Genomic DNA, 20,411 nt, shown 5'->3' on the forward strand with positions numbered 1-20,411 from the left:
CTGCTTCCGCTTCCGCGAATGACGCGAATCACGCGAGTTGAAAAATCTCGTTCTCGCTCCGTACAGTGCAGTTAAGCTGGTATACATCCGCGCTAAAATATCAAGGTGAAAGTCATCATAGCTTGCGTAGTATAGACCCAGCTCCCAACCCAACTTTGAGAATAGATTAACGGCGACAATTTTTTTAACGCGCGATAAGAGTCTCACTGCGTTAACGCCGTTAACGGCCCACCACTAATATATATATATATAAATGACTGAACTTAAATATACGATACTGATTTAATTTGATTAATAAATAAACACACAACATCATGATTGATCGATTTAGCTCGCTCGACAGTCAAGACAATTTAAAATGGATTTATCATAGTAAAGGAGTGGTAATCCATTTTTTGCAGACTAATTTGAATGCCCAATGTTTTACACAATGTCTTGGTTATAAAATATGGTACTGTTGTAAAGCATAGTTTATTTTAATAACGACAATAGACCTCATAATTTATATAATTTATATGTTTGCTCTTAAAAAAAGTAATGTCACGAAATCTTCAAAACTACAATGGATGGATGACGTCTTTCAAGTAACTTGTAGGTTGATCCTTCACATTTCCTTTGACATTTATATGAATGGCATTTAAAATACAAATTAATCATTGAAGTATAGAGAAATACATGTATTCAAGTTTATAATCTTCTCTTATAGAAGACAATGTTAACAATTTTGTCAAAGTTGTACTGCCAACTTTCTCTAACTTTCCCCTGCCTGTGTTTCCATTTGGTTTTGACTTTTTACTGTTTTCACCTGTCCCTCGTCATTGTTAAGTAGTCCCACACCTGAATCTGTTTTCCCTGAGTGTTTCCACATGTTTTTAAGCCATGTGTGTTCCTCAGTATATATCTCATCCTACTGTATATATTTGAAAATATAATAATGCAATGACAAAATATAACTAAATTACAATATATTGAATAATACATTAATAATTTCTACTTTTCATGTATTGAGAAAATGATCATATAATTTCAATATATGAAAATATAAATAGAATTATACAGTATTTTGAACTGTCTACAGTTACAGTTAAGATACAGTCACAAAGGGCACAACCTCCATATTAAGATGTGTCATCATCTTATTTGTGACAATATTAAATTCAGATTAAGGGGGGGGTACATTTTTAGCAGGTATATTGATTATCATTATGGAAATTATACCCCCCAGTAAACCCACTGTATTGAACCTACAGTCAAATGCTTTTAAAGGGACAACCTCCATATGAAGATGTGTCTGTATCATATATGTGATGTGCCTGTGATCATATTAATCTGAGATAAACGGGGAGGACATTTTTTGGCAAGTGTAATTTAAAATTGTAAAAATTGCAGTCCCATATAAACTCATTCTATTAAAACTAAAGCCCATTGCTTATGAGGCCACCAAGTAAACATCAATTGGAAGCATAACTTCAGTATATCTTTCATATAATTCAAGTGCTACTTGTTTCAGTTTTTCAACCCTACACAAAAGTTAGAGAAAGTTGGCTGTACAACTTAGACAAACACTGTTAAAATTGTCTTCTATAAGAGAACATTATAAACGTGAATAAATGTATATGTCTATACTTCGATGATTTAATATTTGTATTTTAAATGCCATTCATATAAGTGTCAAAGGAAAAGTGAAGGATCAACCTACAAGTTACTTGAAAGACGTCATCCACGTTGTAAAGCAAACACAGTTGTGCACAGATAAATTATGAGCATTATTGTCGTTATTAAAATCAACTTCGCTTTACATTACAACAATACCATATTTTATAACCACGACATTGTGTAAAACATTGGGCATCCAAATTAGTCTGCAAAAAATGGATTACTCCTTTACTATGATGAATCCATGTTAAATTGTCCGAGGGATCTTGACTGTCGAGCGAGCTAAATAAATACCATGATGTTGTATTTATTTAATCCATCTTAATCCTAAATAATGCTTAACATCGATTGCTGATAGTTGTTTTGGAGATTTTGATAATGCTTAATTAACACCTTCATTCCTGGTCCAGTAGAGTTGTGAAAATACAGCAAGCTGCAAACAGAACTCTTAACTCCGCCTAATAACTGTGTATAATGCGCCTGCACGCGAGGGGAGTACGAGTTGTCGGATTTCGTTACAACACCTGTATCGCCTACCGTCATTAAAACATTTTGGTGTATTATTTTGCAATTATAGCGTGTGTTGTGGTTTAATATTAATTTCAAAATGACGTGATAACTGTATTTACACTACACATACACAGATATTCAGGCCTTTTGAGCAAGTAACACAACACTTTTATTTATTAAATAACAGAAAACGCATGATACAGATACAAAACAGTTCAAATGTTAAAACCTACAAATAGTCCAAGTGTACCGAGGTGAGACGATTGATTTATATGAGGAAAAGATGGGAAAGCGATCAACATCTGCTGTCTTTTTCTGCTGCGTTTCCAGATTTTCAAATCTGGCGCTAAATTACGTCAGCATTAATAATGAAATATCATTGGCTCATGACATACAGCGTCATTGCGTCAGCGTTGAGTGTGAAAAGCTATTGGCTCTCATTAACAATTAAGTCATTCTAATGTTCCGGCTTGTTTAAGGATGTGTTGATGTTCGTAAAATAATAATAATATTAATAATAATAAAAAGGATGCGTTGATGTCCGTTCCCGTAGTTCCTCGAATTAAGTTATCGTACGGCTTCAGTTCAAAAGGTTTGCAAAGCGACACGTTTGTAATACTCTTATACTGTTTTATACATTTTTTTGAATAAATACATGTGACTGTAATGTTACTTGTGTGTTGTGTTTAATGGTTGACAAGTGGTCAAGTTTAGGGTAGGGGTTGGGATAGAGGTTAGGTGCTCTTAAAATATCTTTGAATCTTTTACATTGGTAATGTCAAGTTTTCATGACAAAGACACTGACAGGTTATGATGTATTGCTTTGTTAAGTTGTCATAACAAAGACAACTCAAACAATGTCATCTTTGCATTAAAAATGACATAAATCAGCGAATGACACTTAATAATAGTTGTCATAAACATGCATAACTAAAAGATTATACATAACATAAAAGATCTCCTTCATATTCATGACATGTGTCATGTCATGATTATGAAGGTGTCATGTCAGTCTTATGAACACCCCTTCAAGTAAAGTTTTGCCGCTTTTCATAATTCAAGCAAAACTCAAGATGATGTGTTTGTTCTGCACTTGTTGCCTGTCCACCATTTCATCAATCACTCACCCTTAAAACCTCAAAACCAATCGGTAAATTCTCCCCTCTTCCCTCCCTCCTTTTCATCCTCTTGTCCTCTTGCTGCAGACATATTAATACCTCATCTCCATCTCCACCAATTTCAAACATGAACTACGGAAACAAGGAGAGAGAGAGATGCATGTAAGATACAACAAATATAAATATTATATCTTAACCACGTTATATTATAAAATCTGTATTAAATTTATCATAAAATAAAGTCCCGGAAACCAACAACAGGAAAAAAAATGCATAATTAATATAAGTCAGTATTAGTTCTGTTAGAAATGGTTGGTTTTGATGGCCTTTGCAATGGGACTTTTACATTGATTTTAACGTGAATCTCACTGTATGTCATATGCACAGTTTTGTATTTTAACCTTTAGAACTCCAAAGAAATAATAAAAAATATTTACTAGATTGTTTTGTAGCAGTGATTTACCTGGGGGTTGTATAGGAACGTGTCTCTGTGATTGATACACCCTCCACATCGATTTCTTTTGTCCATTTGTCTCTCCAATCTTGTCTCCCCTAACCCCTCCGGCTTTTCCACACACTTTTCTTTTAATGGTCTATGTTCTACCCTCAATGACCTTTCCTTCACTCCTTGATTCGCCCTTTTTCTCTTTTTTTCTCCCTGAGTTTGTCCCTCCTTCAATTTTTGGCTTAATTTCTGTTCATTTTGATCTCTTCTTTGAGTTGGCATTTGTTTGGACCAAAGGAGTCCTGTAGAAGGCTTCTGGGTCTTGATGGGCAGATGGGCAGAAGCAGGTGTAAGTGGAACTCCAGGTACATATGTCCATGCCCCCAGGCATCGAACCTCCCTCCAGTGTGTCTTTTGCCAGAAAAGGTTATTTTCCGGCAATTTGCATAACACCATATCTGTGAAGTAACGGCAAAAGTCTTCAAACTCCATCCTGAGAAAATTGTAAAACATAGACAAGGACACAACGTTAAAAAGTTCATCTTTACTATTTTCTGAATCTCATTGACAGATTTTAACAAAAATTACCAAAACTCTCCCACATCTCTGACTATAAGCCCAATCTTCTCTCTCTCCTTGCGCCCGAGATGCTGCCACTGAGGAGATCTGTAAGAGTCACCAGTAGAAATGTGTTATTTGCTATATTTTATTTGACAAATTTCATGCCACCATACTATAAATTAAAAGTGAAATGTGAGATATTAAACGTATCTATTGACTGAAATGTAATATATCATACATAACTATGTCTTCAAAGGTGTATGAAGACCATACATAATAAAGCTTTATGTTTTTATTATCTTAGAATAATCTATTTCAGTAGCAATTTATTTTACAGTCCTGTTTCCCATGCACAAACTGTGTACTTATTACAGTAAATATTATAACTGGGTAATAACTAGGTACTGAACCTAAACTTATACCATGTAGTTAGTTACCTTATGCTTCGCAGTACTTTCTTCGGTAAGTACACTGTAAGTAAACTATAGGTACACCTACTTTAAAATAAAGTGCTATCTAAACTGCTCTACAGAGTGTTTCCTAAATGTTTTTTTCAAAAATGTTTTATAATATTTTCTTTGTCATTATTTATTCCCTTCATTTGTAGTTTTAATGTACTGGGCTATGAACTATGAACAAACTCAAGAATATGTTTAACTTAATTTTTAACGCTTTAACATTTTTTAATTAATTTAATATTTACTTATATTTGATGATATGAGAATGAACTTTCTCGTAGGGATATTCCACCAATTGCTTTGATTACTCCATCCTATCGTCTCTTTTTTGGATCTTCCCTCGCATCGAGTTTTGCGTTTAATTTAACTACACAATGTAAAATCGAATTAGTTGATCTTACTTAAAAAAGCATGCAAACCGATTGCCTTAAAAATACTAAGTAAAGTGAAATGGTATTGTTGAGTTCAAGTAACTTAAAAGATGTACTTTTGACTTAGCGTGGAGTACTCAGAATTAACTATTATTGCCAATTTAATAATTTCCATTGGATTTATTGCATTCATCATTAGAGTTTTAAATTCACTAATTCCTTTTTTTTATTTCACATAAATGTTATTCTAAAAATGCATAAATCAAACATTGACAAAACATCTCCTTGACTTGTGCAACACAAAGCGAGCAAGAGGAGACTGATCTCAGAACTGTATGCACAGACTATGCTCATTGGTATCAAACACATGAGGTTCGCAGACCCTAATCACATGCACATGTCTTCTAAACAGTGGTAACCACAAAACTGAAAAATATATCCAGCTCTTCTAAATATCTAAGAAAAGTGAACATCAAACACTATCAAGTCTTTAATTGAACTAAAAACATATAAAATAATCACATTTTTTTAAATGTACTCTCCTAATGCAGTCTGGCGCAAAGCATGTTGGGAATCTTTTCTGTGTACAGGCAAGATCTGCTCTCCACTGCCTCTTGCTCGTGTAGTAAAGTAATGACTTCGCTTGCCGCTACTTGCTTGATTTAAGTAAAATATACTAAATGCGAAAAGTAAGTAGTTTGATTTCCCCTGCAAGTAATCGTAACTTAATAAAAACTAGAAAAATATATACATTTTGACAATTGAGTAAAGTTAACAAATAATTTCTAAGTAAGGACAACTATTAGATTTTACAGTGCAAGACACATTTAAAACAGCATGCAGGCTAACCAAATTGCTATACAGAGGGAAATAGAACAGACTAAAAAAGATAATTAATAAAAGAAGAAAAAAAGACTACAAATCTAATTCAATACAATAATAAATGTCAGTCCACAAGCCTTAAACAGTATCAAATGCCAGTAAAAAGTAATCTGTTTTTAAAGAGGGTGTGGAGCTTAGACATGATGAAAGGAAGACAGGAAGAAAACAAAGATGCACAAATAAGTGGACCCAAAGTCATTGTGCATTGTCCTCTGGCTAGTAGCTGCTAAGCTTTAGGACACATCAGGACATTAGCATATAGGGAGATCAAAATAATGGCCAAAACGAAGATCAATGGCAAAATTCTATACAGAGAAAATTGCAACAAGGTGGTTGTAATGTGTGGAGTAAAATCCACAAAACACAAGGAAGTATAGCAGACAATAGGTGAGCTAGTGCGTCTACCCCGGGCGCTGCAGTGATAGCTGCCCACTGCTCCGGGTATATGTTCACCACTTGCTGTGCGTGTGTTCACTACTCACTGGATGGGTTAAAAGCAGGTCACATTTCGGGTATGGGTCACCATGCCTGACAAATAGGTCACTTTCCCTTTTCACTTTTCACTTCACTACTTTACATCTTATGTCTTTCTCTTGTCCTTTTTCTGCGTGCTGTAAGGTTTTTCGGTTGTCCTGTTATAGTGAATGTGGTTAAATAAAGACTCTCAACTGCATTTGGATCCAGCTCTCATCTCATTGTCTTGATAGTAACAATTAGCTGGTTCAGGTGTGTTTGGAGAATTGTGAATGCAGCCAGGTATATTCACTTCTGCACACAAGACTTTGGTTACATAACGGATTACATTTAATTTGTTTTTTCACAGTTTTTATATTCTTTCCACGACTCACACACTGTACTGCAGGGGTTCCCAAAGTTTTTATTCAAAGGTCCAAATCTGAATTCTTGTCAACGTCTAAGGTCGGGTACAGTTATTATTACAAAACTTGCTTTTAATTTAAAACAACTTTAAATACATTTAAAAAACAAATCAAATCTATATAAAGAGTTTATTTGGAAAAACAGATTAACTTAATAATGTTTTTATTGTGTTAGTTGCTGTATTTTATATTATCACTTAATCAAAAGAACCCAACTGCAGTTTCATCTATATTAATTTGAATGCACAATAAAAACTTCGTTTTTTAACACCTTGTGTACAGGTTATTTTTTGCAAATCAACTCTTCATATGCTAATCATCATAATCATGGCGTCGACTTATCGTACTTGCATCTACTATCTTAACTGTTACATAGAACGTACATTTTGTACAACAAAATGCAAAAAGCCGTTCTCATTTACATATTTTCTGCTTGTGAAATAGTACTTCAATGTTACTTTTAGTTAATTGTGCAGCACAAATGTCCGTCTGGGCAACAAACTATCCAAATATTTACAGACAATAAAAACCGCGCGCTCGCGGGGCTGTATCGGCAACATTTTATCCACGCGCTTTACCTGAAGATAGGGGCGCCGCCAGGAATTTTGGGCCCCATGACAAAAAATCAAATTGGGCCCCCTCTGCGCAGCTGTTGTCACCACATCTCTTGGACCTAACTGTCCCATCAAAAGCTTTACATAACTCTAATTAAAGGATTAAAACTGTCCTGCTTCTTGTAGTCTAATACTAGTACTAGCAAAATATTTACTGCTGGTGATTTGTACATGCATCCAAGTCTATTATGCAGTTCACTATTTGATGCAAGATTAAAAGCAACCATAAAATTATGCTGAAGGCTGTCCTTTACAGTCTCAATGTATTTTTATTGTGATATTTGACCCAACTTTTAATTCTCTTAACAAAATTATTATTAATTATTAATGAAAGTAAAAAGAAAAACGAATAAACTTAAAAATTAACATCATCCTGTCAAAACAATAAAAACGGCAGATTGTTTTTACTTAGCTGCACATATATGCCATCAAGAAAAAAAAAGGAATTTCCACACCTGGGTTATTATAATGCTTTTAACGTTTCCCTGCATTGATTAAATGGTGATTAAATGTAGGTTAACAATAGTCTGCTGCTAGCTAGCTTATTTCACTAAGGACATTAAGCCAACAGGTTAATACCCCTCACAGACTATAGGCCAGTGGTTCTCAACTCTGGCCCGCGAGATCCATTTTATCCCCAACTCTGATATAAAACACCTAAACAAGCTAATCAGCGTCTCTAGAATAGATTCGTTCAACTTAACGCGCCGCTGTGCAAATCTATCAGCGTATGACATTTAAGTACCGCAAAAGAGATTCAAGTGCAGATTGCGCGGTACTTTAATGCGATATGCCAAACAATCTGCGCAGCCCAACATTAAGTTGAACGCGTCTGTTCCTGAAGTCACTGATTTGCCTCTTCAGGTGTTTTATCAGAGTTGGTGCTGAACTCGGCAGGAAAGTGGATCTCGCGGGCCAGAGTTGAGAACCACTGCTATAGCCTAACCACCTTTCTTGGTGAAAAACTTGGTTACAGGATGACACCCTTTCCTTTGTCTTTACTCTCTTTTATGGAAAACCAGATTTTGATTTAACGTTACTAGGCAACATTGTGGTCACTGTAGTTCAGGCGGATCTATTGACTGCATTAAGTAGGTGAGATGAACGTGGAGAGCAGGCATTGGGCCAAACCATTGTGAGAGGCAGAGGAGGGGGAACTCAACAGTTTCTAAATTTAAAACACATTTTTGCTTTTGTATTTTCTACTAATTACGCAATTAGATTAGATTAACATCAATATATTTATGACAATAGCGAATTTAATTGATCAAGGGGGGGACAACTCTCGGATAAAGGGGGACATGTCCCCTCCGTCCCCCCCAGGGATTTACGCCCATGCCATCGTCTACCAACCTGAACACAACTTCGAATAGTTACCCCAGCATAACAGCAATTTTAATGAGAATGTTTGGGTGACAGCGCCATGCTCATTCTCTGCGTCTTCCTGCTCGCACATAAAGCTAAGCATCATAAACACACCGGAATAACTCCATCTTCAAGCACAGGTATCACCTACTCGAGACTTCACTATCACTATCAATGTAAACTTGCAACTATCGTTTTCAGACCTGGTACGTTCACTCACGTGTCAGTAACATTTATACGTCACAAACTTGCCATGCGAAACTAAACATCATCGCATACCTGCCAGTCATGTGGGCTCTCGGGCAGTCCCTGGCCAGAAGCGAACAAGTCACCAGACTTTTCAGTATCAGATTGCGGAAACACAAGACCACTTTTGACAACATGTCCAGATCGAACCCCTGCCCTCACGAGGAAGAGCCTTAGATCGAGAGGTTGCAGCAGATGGCCGCCTCAAACCACCTCAGCAGTGCAAGCAAGCTATCAGCCAGCAGGGGTAGCGCCACGAATTCCCAGGATGCCATTGGCCACCCAGGCGAGAGATTTCCGCAGATCATCCCTCCAGGGTCATTCCAGAGCACAGCTCCCGCCAATGCCCTGCCAGCAGCTGACACATCTAGCCACACAAGTTACGCTATCTTGCTACCGCCCAGAGCCCTGGCTCATGCATACCCCGCCCAAGGCTCTTGGCCAGTGGTGCCTACGTCGCCCTCTAGCGAGAGGGTTGCCTCCGCTAGCGACTCAGGCTCTGGTCCCAAAACCTTACACATCCACTATAGAAGCCGCTGCTAGCACGAACATATCTCCGCTAGCCGCTCAAGCGGCTGCCATCCCCTCCCTTCTCTCTCTTCCAGCAGCAATGCCAACAAACCGGCAATGGAACCGCCTCCCGTCTCAGGAACCATCAGATCACAGATTCTGACAGAAGTTCAAGCTGCTTGTTTCTCTACCAACACCAGTACCTCCTTGTTCAGAACGGATATTCCCGAAAATCACCAACTAAGTACTCTCCTAGACTCTTCACTCAATTCTATCATCCAAGCCGTCTCACTGAGGACCCTTCAGTCTTACCTAACCGCGTGGAGGAGTTTTAAGTCATTCCACCAAACATATGTTACCCATCGCCTTGTTCTTGCATGGGTAGAAAACCCTTGGGCTTTAAAGTAGACACAAGGGGACAAGGTTTTCCAAAAAATAAGAATTTATTTAAGACAGAGTTTATGAGAACAACAGATAAATTCTTCCATCAAAGACAAAACATGTAACAAATGTTTTCCTTCCCTCTCTCAACTCTTTGGCCAAACCCAGATAAAATGGCAACCTAAACACAGGACCACTCCAGACCCAAAGTAATTCATATGCCAAGTCCCCAAACTCATAATACAATTCAAACAAAAACAAATAACATAAAATATGACAAAAGCAACACCACACCAAACCACACACAAGAGAGTAGTCCACGTGCGGTAGGTACCAATGTTGTCTGGAGCATGTCCTAATGGCCAGACAATGAAAGACTGGGAAGGGACATAAACAAACAAACAAAGGAAAAAAGAAACCACCTCGCTGGTAAGTCCAATACACCACAATCATAGCCCTTAGCTAGATTGGAAACATACGCCACCCACGTACAGGGACAGACCAGCGAAGAGAAAACCGAACCAGAACCAAAAACAAAAACAGGAGGAACAGCAAACAACTATATCTACTACAAAGAAACACAGAAATACACTTTATTGTTCAAATAACAATACAAATATTTATTTTAATCATGTTACCTTTAAAAAACTTTCAACCCTATATAAAACAGTTTCAATTACCTGCAACACTGCCATCACCACTGACCCGATTTCCTCAAACCACCCAGCATTACCGTAGGTCTATGAGGTTGTGACGCACGTATCTACATTTAAAAAGATTCTTAACTTAAAACAGGGCTGTGTGACCATAAAAAACAACATTCACTTAGCCTACCTGATCAGGGCACAAACGACAACGAGAGCACACCCACGCACTTGCGATCCAGACAAACGGACCGGACCTCATATTTTGGCGTCCTCTCCATTGCCCGCTTATAAACCTCCAACCATGTACTCAGCCACGCCCTACACAAAAAAGAAGCTAGCTCACCGGCTACACATACAACATGCCTTTTCTCTGGTTCTCTCTGCTTACCATCACCTCTTTCGTATCCTTCCTAAATATCAACAAAAACATGCAAGCCAGCTCAATTAAAGGGTACCTAAGCGGAATTCAATTCTTCCACAAACTCATTTTTAACTCAACCTGCCCAGCTATAGCAAGTCCTCAAGCCTCCATGCTCATTAAAGGAATACAAAGAGCTGAACCCGCCTGCCCGGACACAAGACAATCTTTAACTTTGGATCTCTTGACCAAATGCTTTTCTACCCTCCACAGAGGTTACCACTCCATACACACCGCCCGCACACTCGACGCCATGTTCACTCTGGCCTTTTTGGGATTTCTCAGATGCTTTGAAATGACCACTACATCCAGCTTCAACCCTACAGTCCACCCCACCATCTCTGACTTAGCAGTGCTGGATGCAGAAACAATCTCTTTCCACATCAAGCTAAGTATGACGGATCAATTAAAAAGAGGCCATTTCAAACAGCGTATGTTTCCAATCAAACCTAAGAAATATTACTTTCCTGGTCTTGGAAACATAACACTCTAACTGTATGTAGTACAGTACTGCTCCAGAAATTATAACGAAATCAAGCAGTTTAAGTAACGTTAATATGTGATAAAGAAACACAGCAACAATTCGAGCGTGCAGACAAATGCAGGTTTATTGACCACACTAAAGGGAAAACAAACTGACTAACTAAGAAATAACAACATGAAAACATGAAACGTAAAAACAGTAAAGAAATGGAAGAAATAGACAAAGCAAAGAGCGGCAGTATTACAAACAACTATTCACATCTGCATGAACCATCGAGGACCGTTAAAAGGGGTTACAGCTTAAACGCACCTATTTAGGAAATAGTTGATACTTGCATTGGTTTCCTTTTGAGTGTGCTTGGACAAGGTTTGGTGCCTTGGAAAAGTGTTCTCAAAGTCCTGATGGTTTCAAAGCAAGCGGGTGAGTCCGTCTACTTCTTTCTTAGAGCTGGGATTGGCTGATGAAGTTAGCCGCAGTAATTCTGCCGAAAGGAAAAACTGTCTCCGAAGAGAGAGACAGGTCTCAGGAGGTGTTCTTGAACTGGAACGCGCGAACACACGGAAGAACTGAGCATCGTTTGCTCCGTTCACGGGTGTTTTAAAGCCTGGGGGGTTCCACGCCCCTCCACATTGAGTTATCCAATGTGATGAGCTGATTTTGGAGCGAAGTCAAATTCCTTTGTTCCACCTATTAGCTCATTTGCATTTAGGATTACTTAGAAGTGGCGCAGTAGAAATCTTTTGAATGACATAACATAGATATGGTATCACATACATTATTGTGCCATTCCTCATCTTTCCAGGAATGACGAGAGAAACATTTAGATATAAAACATGCCAGTGTTATAAATACATTGACCTGAAGTTTGTACAAGAATGAAAATATAAACAGAATTACAACTTAACACACATGCTTTAGAGGTTATAGGCGAGGCCGAATAACATGGGGACAAAGATACAATGTGGAGATGTAGGTTTAAACCCGTTTTTCGACTATTCTTTTGTGGTTAACAAGAGGGAGACTTTCAAGACTTGACTGACCATTTGCCCTGATTCCTGTTTAACACATCGGGTGTCCATGTTTATTGACAACAACCCCATCCTTTCTGTTGGAATTTCTTTGAAGTCCACGAGTGTTGGTTGGGATTTATCCTGGTCAATTGATGGATGTGTTACAAAAGGGCAGTTGGATCAGACTTGTTGGCGCCGATTAGAGTTCCACTGAGAGGTCATAGTCTTAACGACCCTCAATGGTCCTCTTTATTTCAACACCCGGATCTCTAATCACTGGTGCGACCCCTATTGAGAGGTCAGGATATTTTACGATGTTCCAAATGGTCACCTTTGATCTGGGCAAGATCCTACACCAGCATCGCAGCAGCGACCTCCCCACAAAATCCCGTGCCTCCATCTATATTCTGTAGCAGCAGACATCACTCCCTAGACCCGGGGTATCGCAGCAGAGACCGCCCCTCAAGGGCCTGTGCCTCAATCTACGTTCTGCATCAGCAGACATCTCTCACTTAGAGGCCGACATCACAGCAGCGACCACCCCACAAGGGCACGTGCCTCCATCTAAACTCTTCCACAGCAGTCTGAACTCATCTAGAAGCTGGTATCGCCTCGGCGACCACCCCCACAGGGGCCCCCTGCTTCATTCATCTCTCTGATCAGTCGGCATCCTTCCTCCAGAAACCTCAAAATTCCCGCTTCAGTAACATCTGGAATCTCTTCCAGACTCCGCAACATTGGCTTTCATACCAAGCAAGGCCGGGTCAACAGCAGCCTATACCAGCCTCGTTTTGGGGGGTGTACATATTGCGGCTGCTGTCTTGCACCAGTTGCATCTCTTTGGGGGAGTGTTCAGGGTTCAGGCTAATGCCGGATTCGGAGCCCTCACCCCGGACAGGGGGGAGTGCTCTGGGCTCGGAAGAATGAACGAGCTCAGAGCCCTCTCCTCGACAGCACGCCAAATATGCATACCCTCAAAACTTCTCTATTATCTGTATAGGCGAACACGTGAATAAGACCAAGGATGATACTTGCATGTCTTGCCCATCAAAAGAAAGAAAGTGTCCTGATGCAGTTTGTTGAGGCTCAAGTTCATCTTGGCTTGATGTGATCTGAGAGAACCAGTTTTATGCAGTGGATCTGTATCTGGAAAGACGAGGCCGCAGCATGGTGTAGGATCTTGGCCGGATCAAAGGTGACCGTTTGTCGTCGTAAAATACTACGACCTCTCTGTAGGGGTCTAACCGGTTCCAGCAAGTCTGATCCAACTGCTCTCTCTTAAGCATCCATCATTTGGTCAGGATAGTTTCTAACACCTCCCTTGGACTTCAAAGAAATCCCAATGGGGAGGATGGGGTGCTTCTCCAACGATGGACCATTTGCTCTAAAAGGAATGTGGCCTAGGTTTCATCTCCTCTGGAAATTGTCTGTCTTTTCTCCTAATCCACAAAAGAATGTTCTAAATGGATATACACTACACTGGAACAAATTTAGGGGTCAAACGTGAAGTCTTCTTTTAGTCCATCCTTTAGAGATAGTTCTACCCCTGTAGAGGTGGCAAGGACAGAACTCGAATGAAAAGAATAGAAAAACTCAAAAGAGAGGAGAGAAATAACAAACCCGAAAAACCGAACCCGAAAAACCCAAAGAGGCTCTCTTTTACACTGTATGGATGTCACATCCTACAGACGTGACTGATCCAATCAGGAGAAGGCAACTTTTGACGGAAAGTTAATTGTCTATGTCTTTCACATGGTGTTACCTTCTTTCGGCATATACCATCCAAAAAAAACTTCCCAAATCCTAGCGCTCAATCCACAGGTGCATCACTAAACAAGATCCTCTTGACGGTCGAGATCTCAACAATAGCCTGATTGGAGTCCTCAAGCGTTTTCACAAGGAGATTGTTGCCTTTACGGTAAACATACAACAAATGTTCCACTTCTTTAAAGTTCGATCCGCAGACAGAAACTACCTCAGGTTCCACTGGTTTCACAAAAACGACACTGAGAGTGAGGTCACCGAATACCGTATGAAAGTACACGTGTTTGGGAATAGTCCCTCCCCGGCATCTATTGTCTTCGACACGCAGCTCAAGAATGAGAAGAGTAATTCGATCAGGACAAGACATGCTGGCCGGGTCTAATTTGAAGTTGCATAAATTGGCCTCAAATACCAAGGAAGTTATGAGCGCCTTCCCATCAGAGGTTTAAGTCAACTCATTTAAAGAGCTGGTAATAGGCACCAGCTCTCTTCTATGCAAAGCAGTCTCCGCTTGCTTTGGAATCTAGACTCAGACTTATTCACTTTCCATATCCAAGAGGATGAAAGACCTTACACCCGACGGGGCCTGCTGGCGGTAGTAAACAGTGTATACGAACCCCTGGGGTTTGAGGCCCCTATCACCGTTCAAGGCAAAATGCAAAATTACTCAATTCAAGATGGCCCCGAGTATGGCGGCTAAGTCGTGAGCTCCGAACCAACATGTTGCCATCCGGCTCCTGTGGAACATATCCTCTCAGACAGAGGGATCAATTTCATTGGAGTCTGTAAAGACTTGCAGATCCCTTCCAGCATTCATGAAAAGGCAGTGAAACAGTTTCTGTCAGACCACAGTTGCATATGGACATTCAACCCTCCTCGTGCTTCACACATGGGCGGTACATGGTTTGCAATGCCATGTACCATGTACAGTTTGCAATTGATTGGCATTGGTTGCAAGATCTTGGATTCGATGCAGCTTCAGATGAAATCCTCCAAACTCACGCACAAGGTACTCTCCACTCTCATTGCTTAAGTCTCAGCTATCATGAACAACAGACCGCTGATACCTGTATCAACCGCCCAGCAAACCCTTCATTTTCACAAATTCCCTGTCGCTGGATTGAAGCTCACTACGTTAAATGTAGACATCGTGGTGTTCTTCGCTATGTTAAGTCAATGCCCAAAGGACGGCTCAGAGTCTTATCATCTCCCAATATCTTTGGATAGCATTTTGCTAGATACATTTTTGCCTTGGTAGAAAGTAGGGATGCACCTATATGTACATTTTGATATATGTACATGTACGTATAATTTTCTCTGATATAGATATCTGCACCCGATCATCATTTAAACTACTCAGTAAATTTTCTAGCACTGTCTTTGTCTGTAAATGCTTAAATCTAATCTTTCGATTTAGCACACACATGATGTACCATATAAATGGTATAAGTCGTATGGCTTTCATATACAGTGGGTACGGCAAGTATTCAGACCCCCTTACATTTTTCACTCTTTGTTATATTGCAGCCATTTGCTAAAATCATTTAAGTTCATTTTTTCCCCTCATTAATGTACACACAGCACTCCATATTGACAGAAAAACACAGAATTGTTGAAATTTTTGCAGATTTATTAAAAAAGAAAAACTGAAATATCACAATATCCTAAGTATTCTGACCCTTTGCTCAGTATTTAGTAAAAGGACCCTTTTGATTTGATACAGCCATGAGTCTTTTTGGGCAAGATGCAACAAGTTTTTCACACCTGGATTTGAGGATCCTCTGCCATTCCTCCTTGAAGATCCTCTCCAGTTCTGTCAGGTTGGATGGTAAACGTTGGTCGACAGCCATTTTTAGGTCTCTCCAGAGATGCTCATTTGGGTTTATGTCAGCGCTCTGGCTGGGCCATTCAAGACTAGTCACGGAATTGTTGTGAAGCCACTCCTTCGTTATTTTAGCAGTGTGCTTAGGGTCATCGTCTTGTTGGAAGGTAAACCTTCAGCCCAGTCTGAGGTCCTGAGCACTCTGGAGAAGGTTTTCGTCCAGGATATCCCTCTACTTGGCCGCATTCAGCTTTCACCTTGATTGCAACCAGTCGTCCTGTCCCTGCAGCTGAGAAACACCCCCACAGCATGATGCTGCCACCACCATGCTTCACTGTTGGGACTGTATTGGACAGGTGATGAGCAGTGCCTGGTCTCCTCAGACCAGAGAATCTTATTTCACACCATCTTGGAGTCCTTCAGGTGTTTTTTGGCAAACTCAATGCAGAATTTCATGTGTCTTGCACTGAGGAGAGGCTTCCATCGGGCCACTCTGCCATAAAGCCCCGACTCGTGGAGGGCTGCAGTGATGGTTGACTTTCTACAGCTTTCTCCCATCTCCCGAATGCATCTCTGGAGCTCAGCCACAGTGATCTTTGGGTTCTTCTTTACCTCTCTCACCAAGGCTCTTCTACCCCGATAGCTCAGTTTTTTTAACCTTGGCCCGATCTGTGCCTTGCCACAATTCTGTCTCTGAGCTCTTCAGGCAGTTCCTTTCACCTCATGACTCTCATTTGCTCTGACATGCACTGTAAGCTCTAAGGTCTTAACCACTTAAAACGCTAAAACGCTCCCACACGGTACTTTTCTTTCCTACCTTTTGTTTTGTTTTTAATTCTCCCTTTATAAATTTCTCTCGGATCTGTTTTGCCTCCATTTCTGCTTTAAGAGAGAGACCGTCCTTTACCGCCGCCATGCGCGTATTTCTTTTAAATTATTGCAAATTAGCGCCTGATGAAAAATGCATTTAAAACACATTCGTATTTTTAGAGAAATTTTGTTAATATTGTATATAATATCATCCACCCGCGATCCACCATCCACCCTGTATTTTAACTGTGAGCAGTGTCCTATGCTCCAAGTGAGGCTCGACCTCTCAACAGCGGCATTGCCCTGCTATTTATTGCCTTATAAGTACCACGCATTGACCGATTGCGCCACTGGAGCCGTAATGCATAGAGTTACTGAAGTTTCATAGAGATTCACGAATTCCCTGTCCCATTGGCTTGTAGCTCACTAGGTTCAATTTTGACATAGTGGCGTTTTTCGTTATGTCAAGTCAATGCCCAAAGGACGGCTCAGAGTATTATCATTGTAACTCTCATTATCATTGGATTGAAATTTACTAGATTAACTTTTCTTGGTAGAAAGTATTTTATAATCATAAAGTTATGCTCCAGGTGAGGATCAATCTTAAGCCATCGGCATTGCTCTGCTGAGCACTGTCTTATATGTACAGCTCAATGACCAATTGTGCTACTGGAGCAGTTCTGCATAGAATTTCTTAAAGCGGCCCTGCAACGGTGTTTCATGCATTCTGATTTCTTTACAATGTTAAACGTGCTGTCTTCTCATGCTTAACATGGTCACATTGTCAAAACAAGAGCTGGCCATATGACGTAGTATTTCTGTGCCCGATACACTTTTCTAGCAATCGTACAGGTTTCAGAACGTTTTTTTCGAACCTATAAAACTGTTTCATAACAATTTTTCTTAGTCCCTTATTGGACAATTCTCCCGGAAAAGCACGCGGCACGCCAACACGACAGCAAGGAGAGCAGGAGAAGGAGCAAGCGCATGCATTAATTTGAGATTGGCAGAAACCGCATGTGTTACGGTGGCATTAGGTTGCATAGAGATTCAAAAATTCCCTGTCCCACTGGCTTGAAGCTCACTACGTTAAATGTTAACATTGTGGCGTTTTTCTCTAAGTCAATGCACAAAGGATGGCTCAGATTCTTATTATCATAAATCTTATTATCATTAGATTGAACTTTACTAGATCAACTTTTTCCTTGATAGAAAGTCTTTCATTATTGCAGAGATATGCTCAATGTAAGTCTGGAACTTACAACCATGGCATTGCCCTGGAACGTACTGCCTTATATGGAACACGCACTGACCAATTGCGCCACTGGAGACGTTCTGCTGAAAGCTACTAAAGTTGCAAAGATTCCCGAATTCCCTGTCTCGCTGGATTTAAGTTCACCACGTTAAATGTTGACATTGTAATTTTTTTCGAAATGTTAAGTCAATGCCCAAAGGTAAGCTCAGAGTCTTATTATCATAACTCTCTTTATCATTGTGTTGAACGTTACTAGATTAACATTTGCCTAGGTAGAAAGTCTTTCATTATCATAAAGTAATGCTCCAGTAGAGGCACAACCTCGGCAATGCCCTGCAACATACTGCCTTACAAGTACCGTATATGTAGTTGCATAGAGATTCAGGAATTCCCTGTCTCGCTGGTTTTAAGATCACTACATTAAATGTTGACATAGTGATGTTTTTCGCTAATGTATGTTAAGTCAATACCCCAAGCAAAGCCCAGACTCTTATTATCATAATTTGCATAATCATTCGATTTAACTTGACTAAATTAACTTTTGTCTCGGTAGAAAGTCTCTCATCATCATAAAGTTATGCTTAAAGTGGGGTTTGAACTCACAACCTCAACATTGCCCTGCTACATTCTGACTTTAAAAGTATAGTGCGCTGACCAATGTGCCACTAGATTTTTGTTTACTTGCGAGCACTTGAGGTTAACTGGGGGTATTTGTTATATACGTAGGCTATGGTTTGTCAGTGTCGAGGACTAGTGCTTCTTTGAGCCTGCATCACCAAATATTGGACTCAATCTTTTTATCAACTTGTTTTCTTTCATTTAGTTTCATTTGGTTTTGTGTTTCATTTTCGAACTGGTTAATCAAAGGCACCATTATGCCATTTTTTGTACAGTTCTTTTCAGCTCAATGAAACTTTCTTTGTATATGAGTGTCAGTGTTTTGATTTAGCTATTTTTGCTGACACTTTTCTCAGTGGGCCATCTCTGATTGTTGACCGAAACATGAAAGAAAGGAGGGCTGCGAAACGTAAAACACATGCGCAATTCTTCACTCACAACAATTATGTTTAAATAAGAAGTAGTCATAGGAAACATGGCCATCATAGACAGGTCACAATCTTGTTATGCACGTTTATGAAATTTCAGTCTATTATAACTAAAGACATTAAAATCAGTATATCTAATAAATTATTACTTATACAAATGCACTTTCTATGTTTTTGAGCACATTTGAGAACCTTAAACAACCAGTAATGTCTGAGGCCTAAGAAAGTGAACCAACCACTGTTTAAAAGCTTGCACAAGTTCTGGAGACATTCCACTGTGTATGAGTATCCATAGAAATGCTCTTGGTCCAGTCATATTGGTAAAAACATGTTTTTCTTTCAAATTCTGAGACTGGAACAAGGAGAAAAGTAAGTGTACCTATTACATGTAAATCTTTTTTCAAAACAAAATTCCGATTGGTTTTTACCACAGTTAGAACCATACCTTGTTGCTTAGGAAGTAAGGGTGGCAGACTAAATGGGATTGGCTAAAGAAAATAAGAGATAACAGAACCATGTCTGATTGGTAAAGAGCAGAGATTGCCCTCTGAAGTTTGTGTATAACTGTCGATGCAAAATGCTGTATCTTCAGATGCTTTGAGGACGTCTCACTATGTTGGCTCGAGCAAATAAAGTTTAATTCTTTTGACACCTGGACCTTCTTCGTTTTCAATTTTTTTTCACTGATTAATCACAACCATGTTAACAACACTCATGTGTAAATATTGAATGTGCCACAGTGGATGAGTGGTTGTACAAACCATCCCCCTGTAGTGGCACTCTCTTCTCTAATCATGCACACTGGACACTTTCAGTATCTTGTACTGTTCCCTATCGTACACCTGGCGCAAAGCGCAGTGCAAGTGTTTTGGCTAGTTTCAGCCTGACGCAGTTCCCATTTTCCCGGACAGATTTTTCCCCCATTAACTGCCACAGTAAGAAAAAATACTGTTCTGTTGAACACAAAAGACGACATTTAAAGGATTTAGGACAGCATACCGTTATGGGGTAGTCAATGGGGGACAAAATCTGTCTGGTTATAAGCACACTTCCAAATATCTTTCTCTGTGTTCATCAAAAAAAAAGACTTTATAATAATTTGGAACAACTCGAAGATGATTAAATGATGACAAAAAATTTATTTTGGGGTGAAGTATCCG

At 39.6% G+C, this 20,411-nt stretch overlaps 1 protein-coding gene across 1 annotated transcript in view; it reads right to left on the bottom strand.

Annotated features, from left to right (window-relative positions):
- LOC130410840 (calpain-5-like) overlaps window positions 1-20,411 on the bottom strand; it is a 40,051-nt gene that overhangs the window by 9,705 nt on the left and 9,935 nt on the right. Inside the window, exons 7-9 of the mRNA XM_056735797.1 lie at window positions 4,318-4,395; window positions 3,748-4,222; window positions 3,294-3,416 (exon numbers count right to left, since the gene is read on the bottom strand). Coding sequence (XP_056591775.1) covers window positions 3,294-3,416; window positions 3,748-4,222; window positions 4,318-4,395 — 676 coding nt within the window. The remainder of the gene's footprint in view (window positions 1-3,293; window positions 3,417-3,747; window positions 4,223-4,317; window positions 4,396-20,411) is intronic.

This window comes from Triplophysa dalaica, chromosome 1, assembly GCF_015846415.1.
Source record: "Triplophysa dalaica isolate WHDGS20190420 chromosome 1, ASM1584641v1, whole genome shotgun sequence".
Lineage (NCBI taxonomy): Eukaryota > Metazoa > Chordata > Actinopteri > Cypriniformes > Nemacheilidae > Triplophysa > Triplophysa dalaica.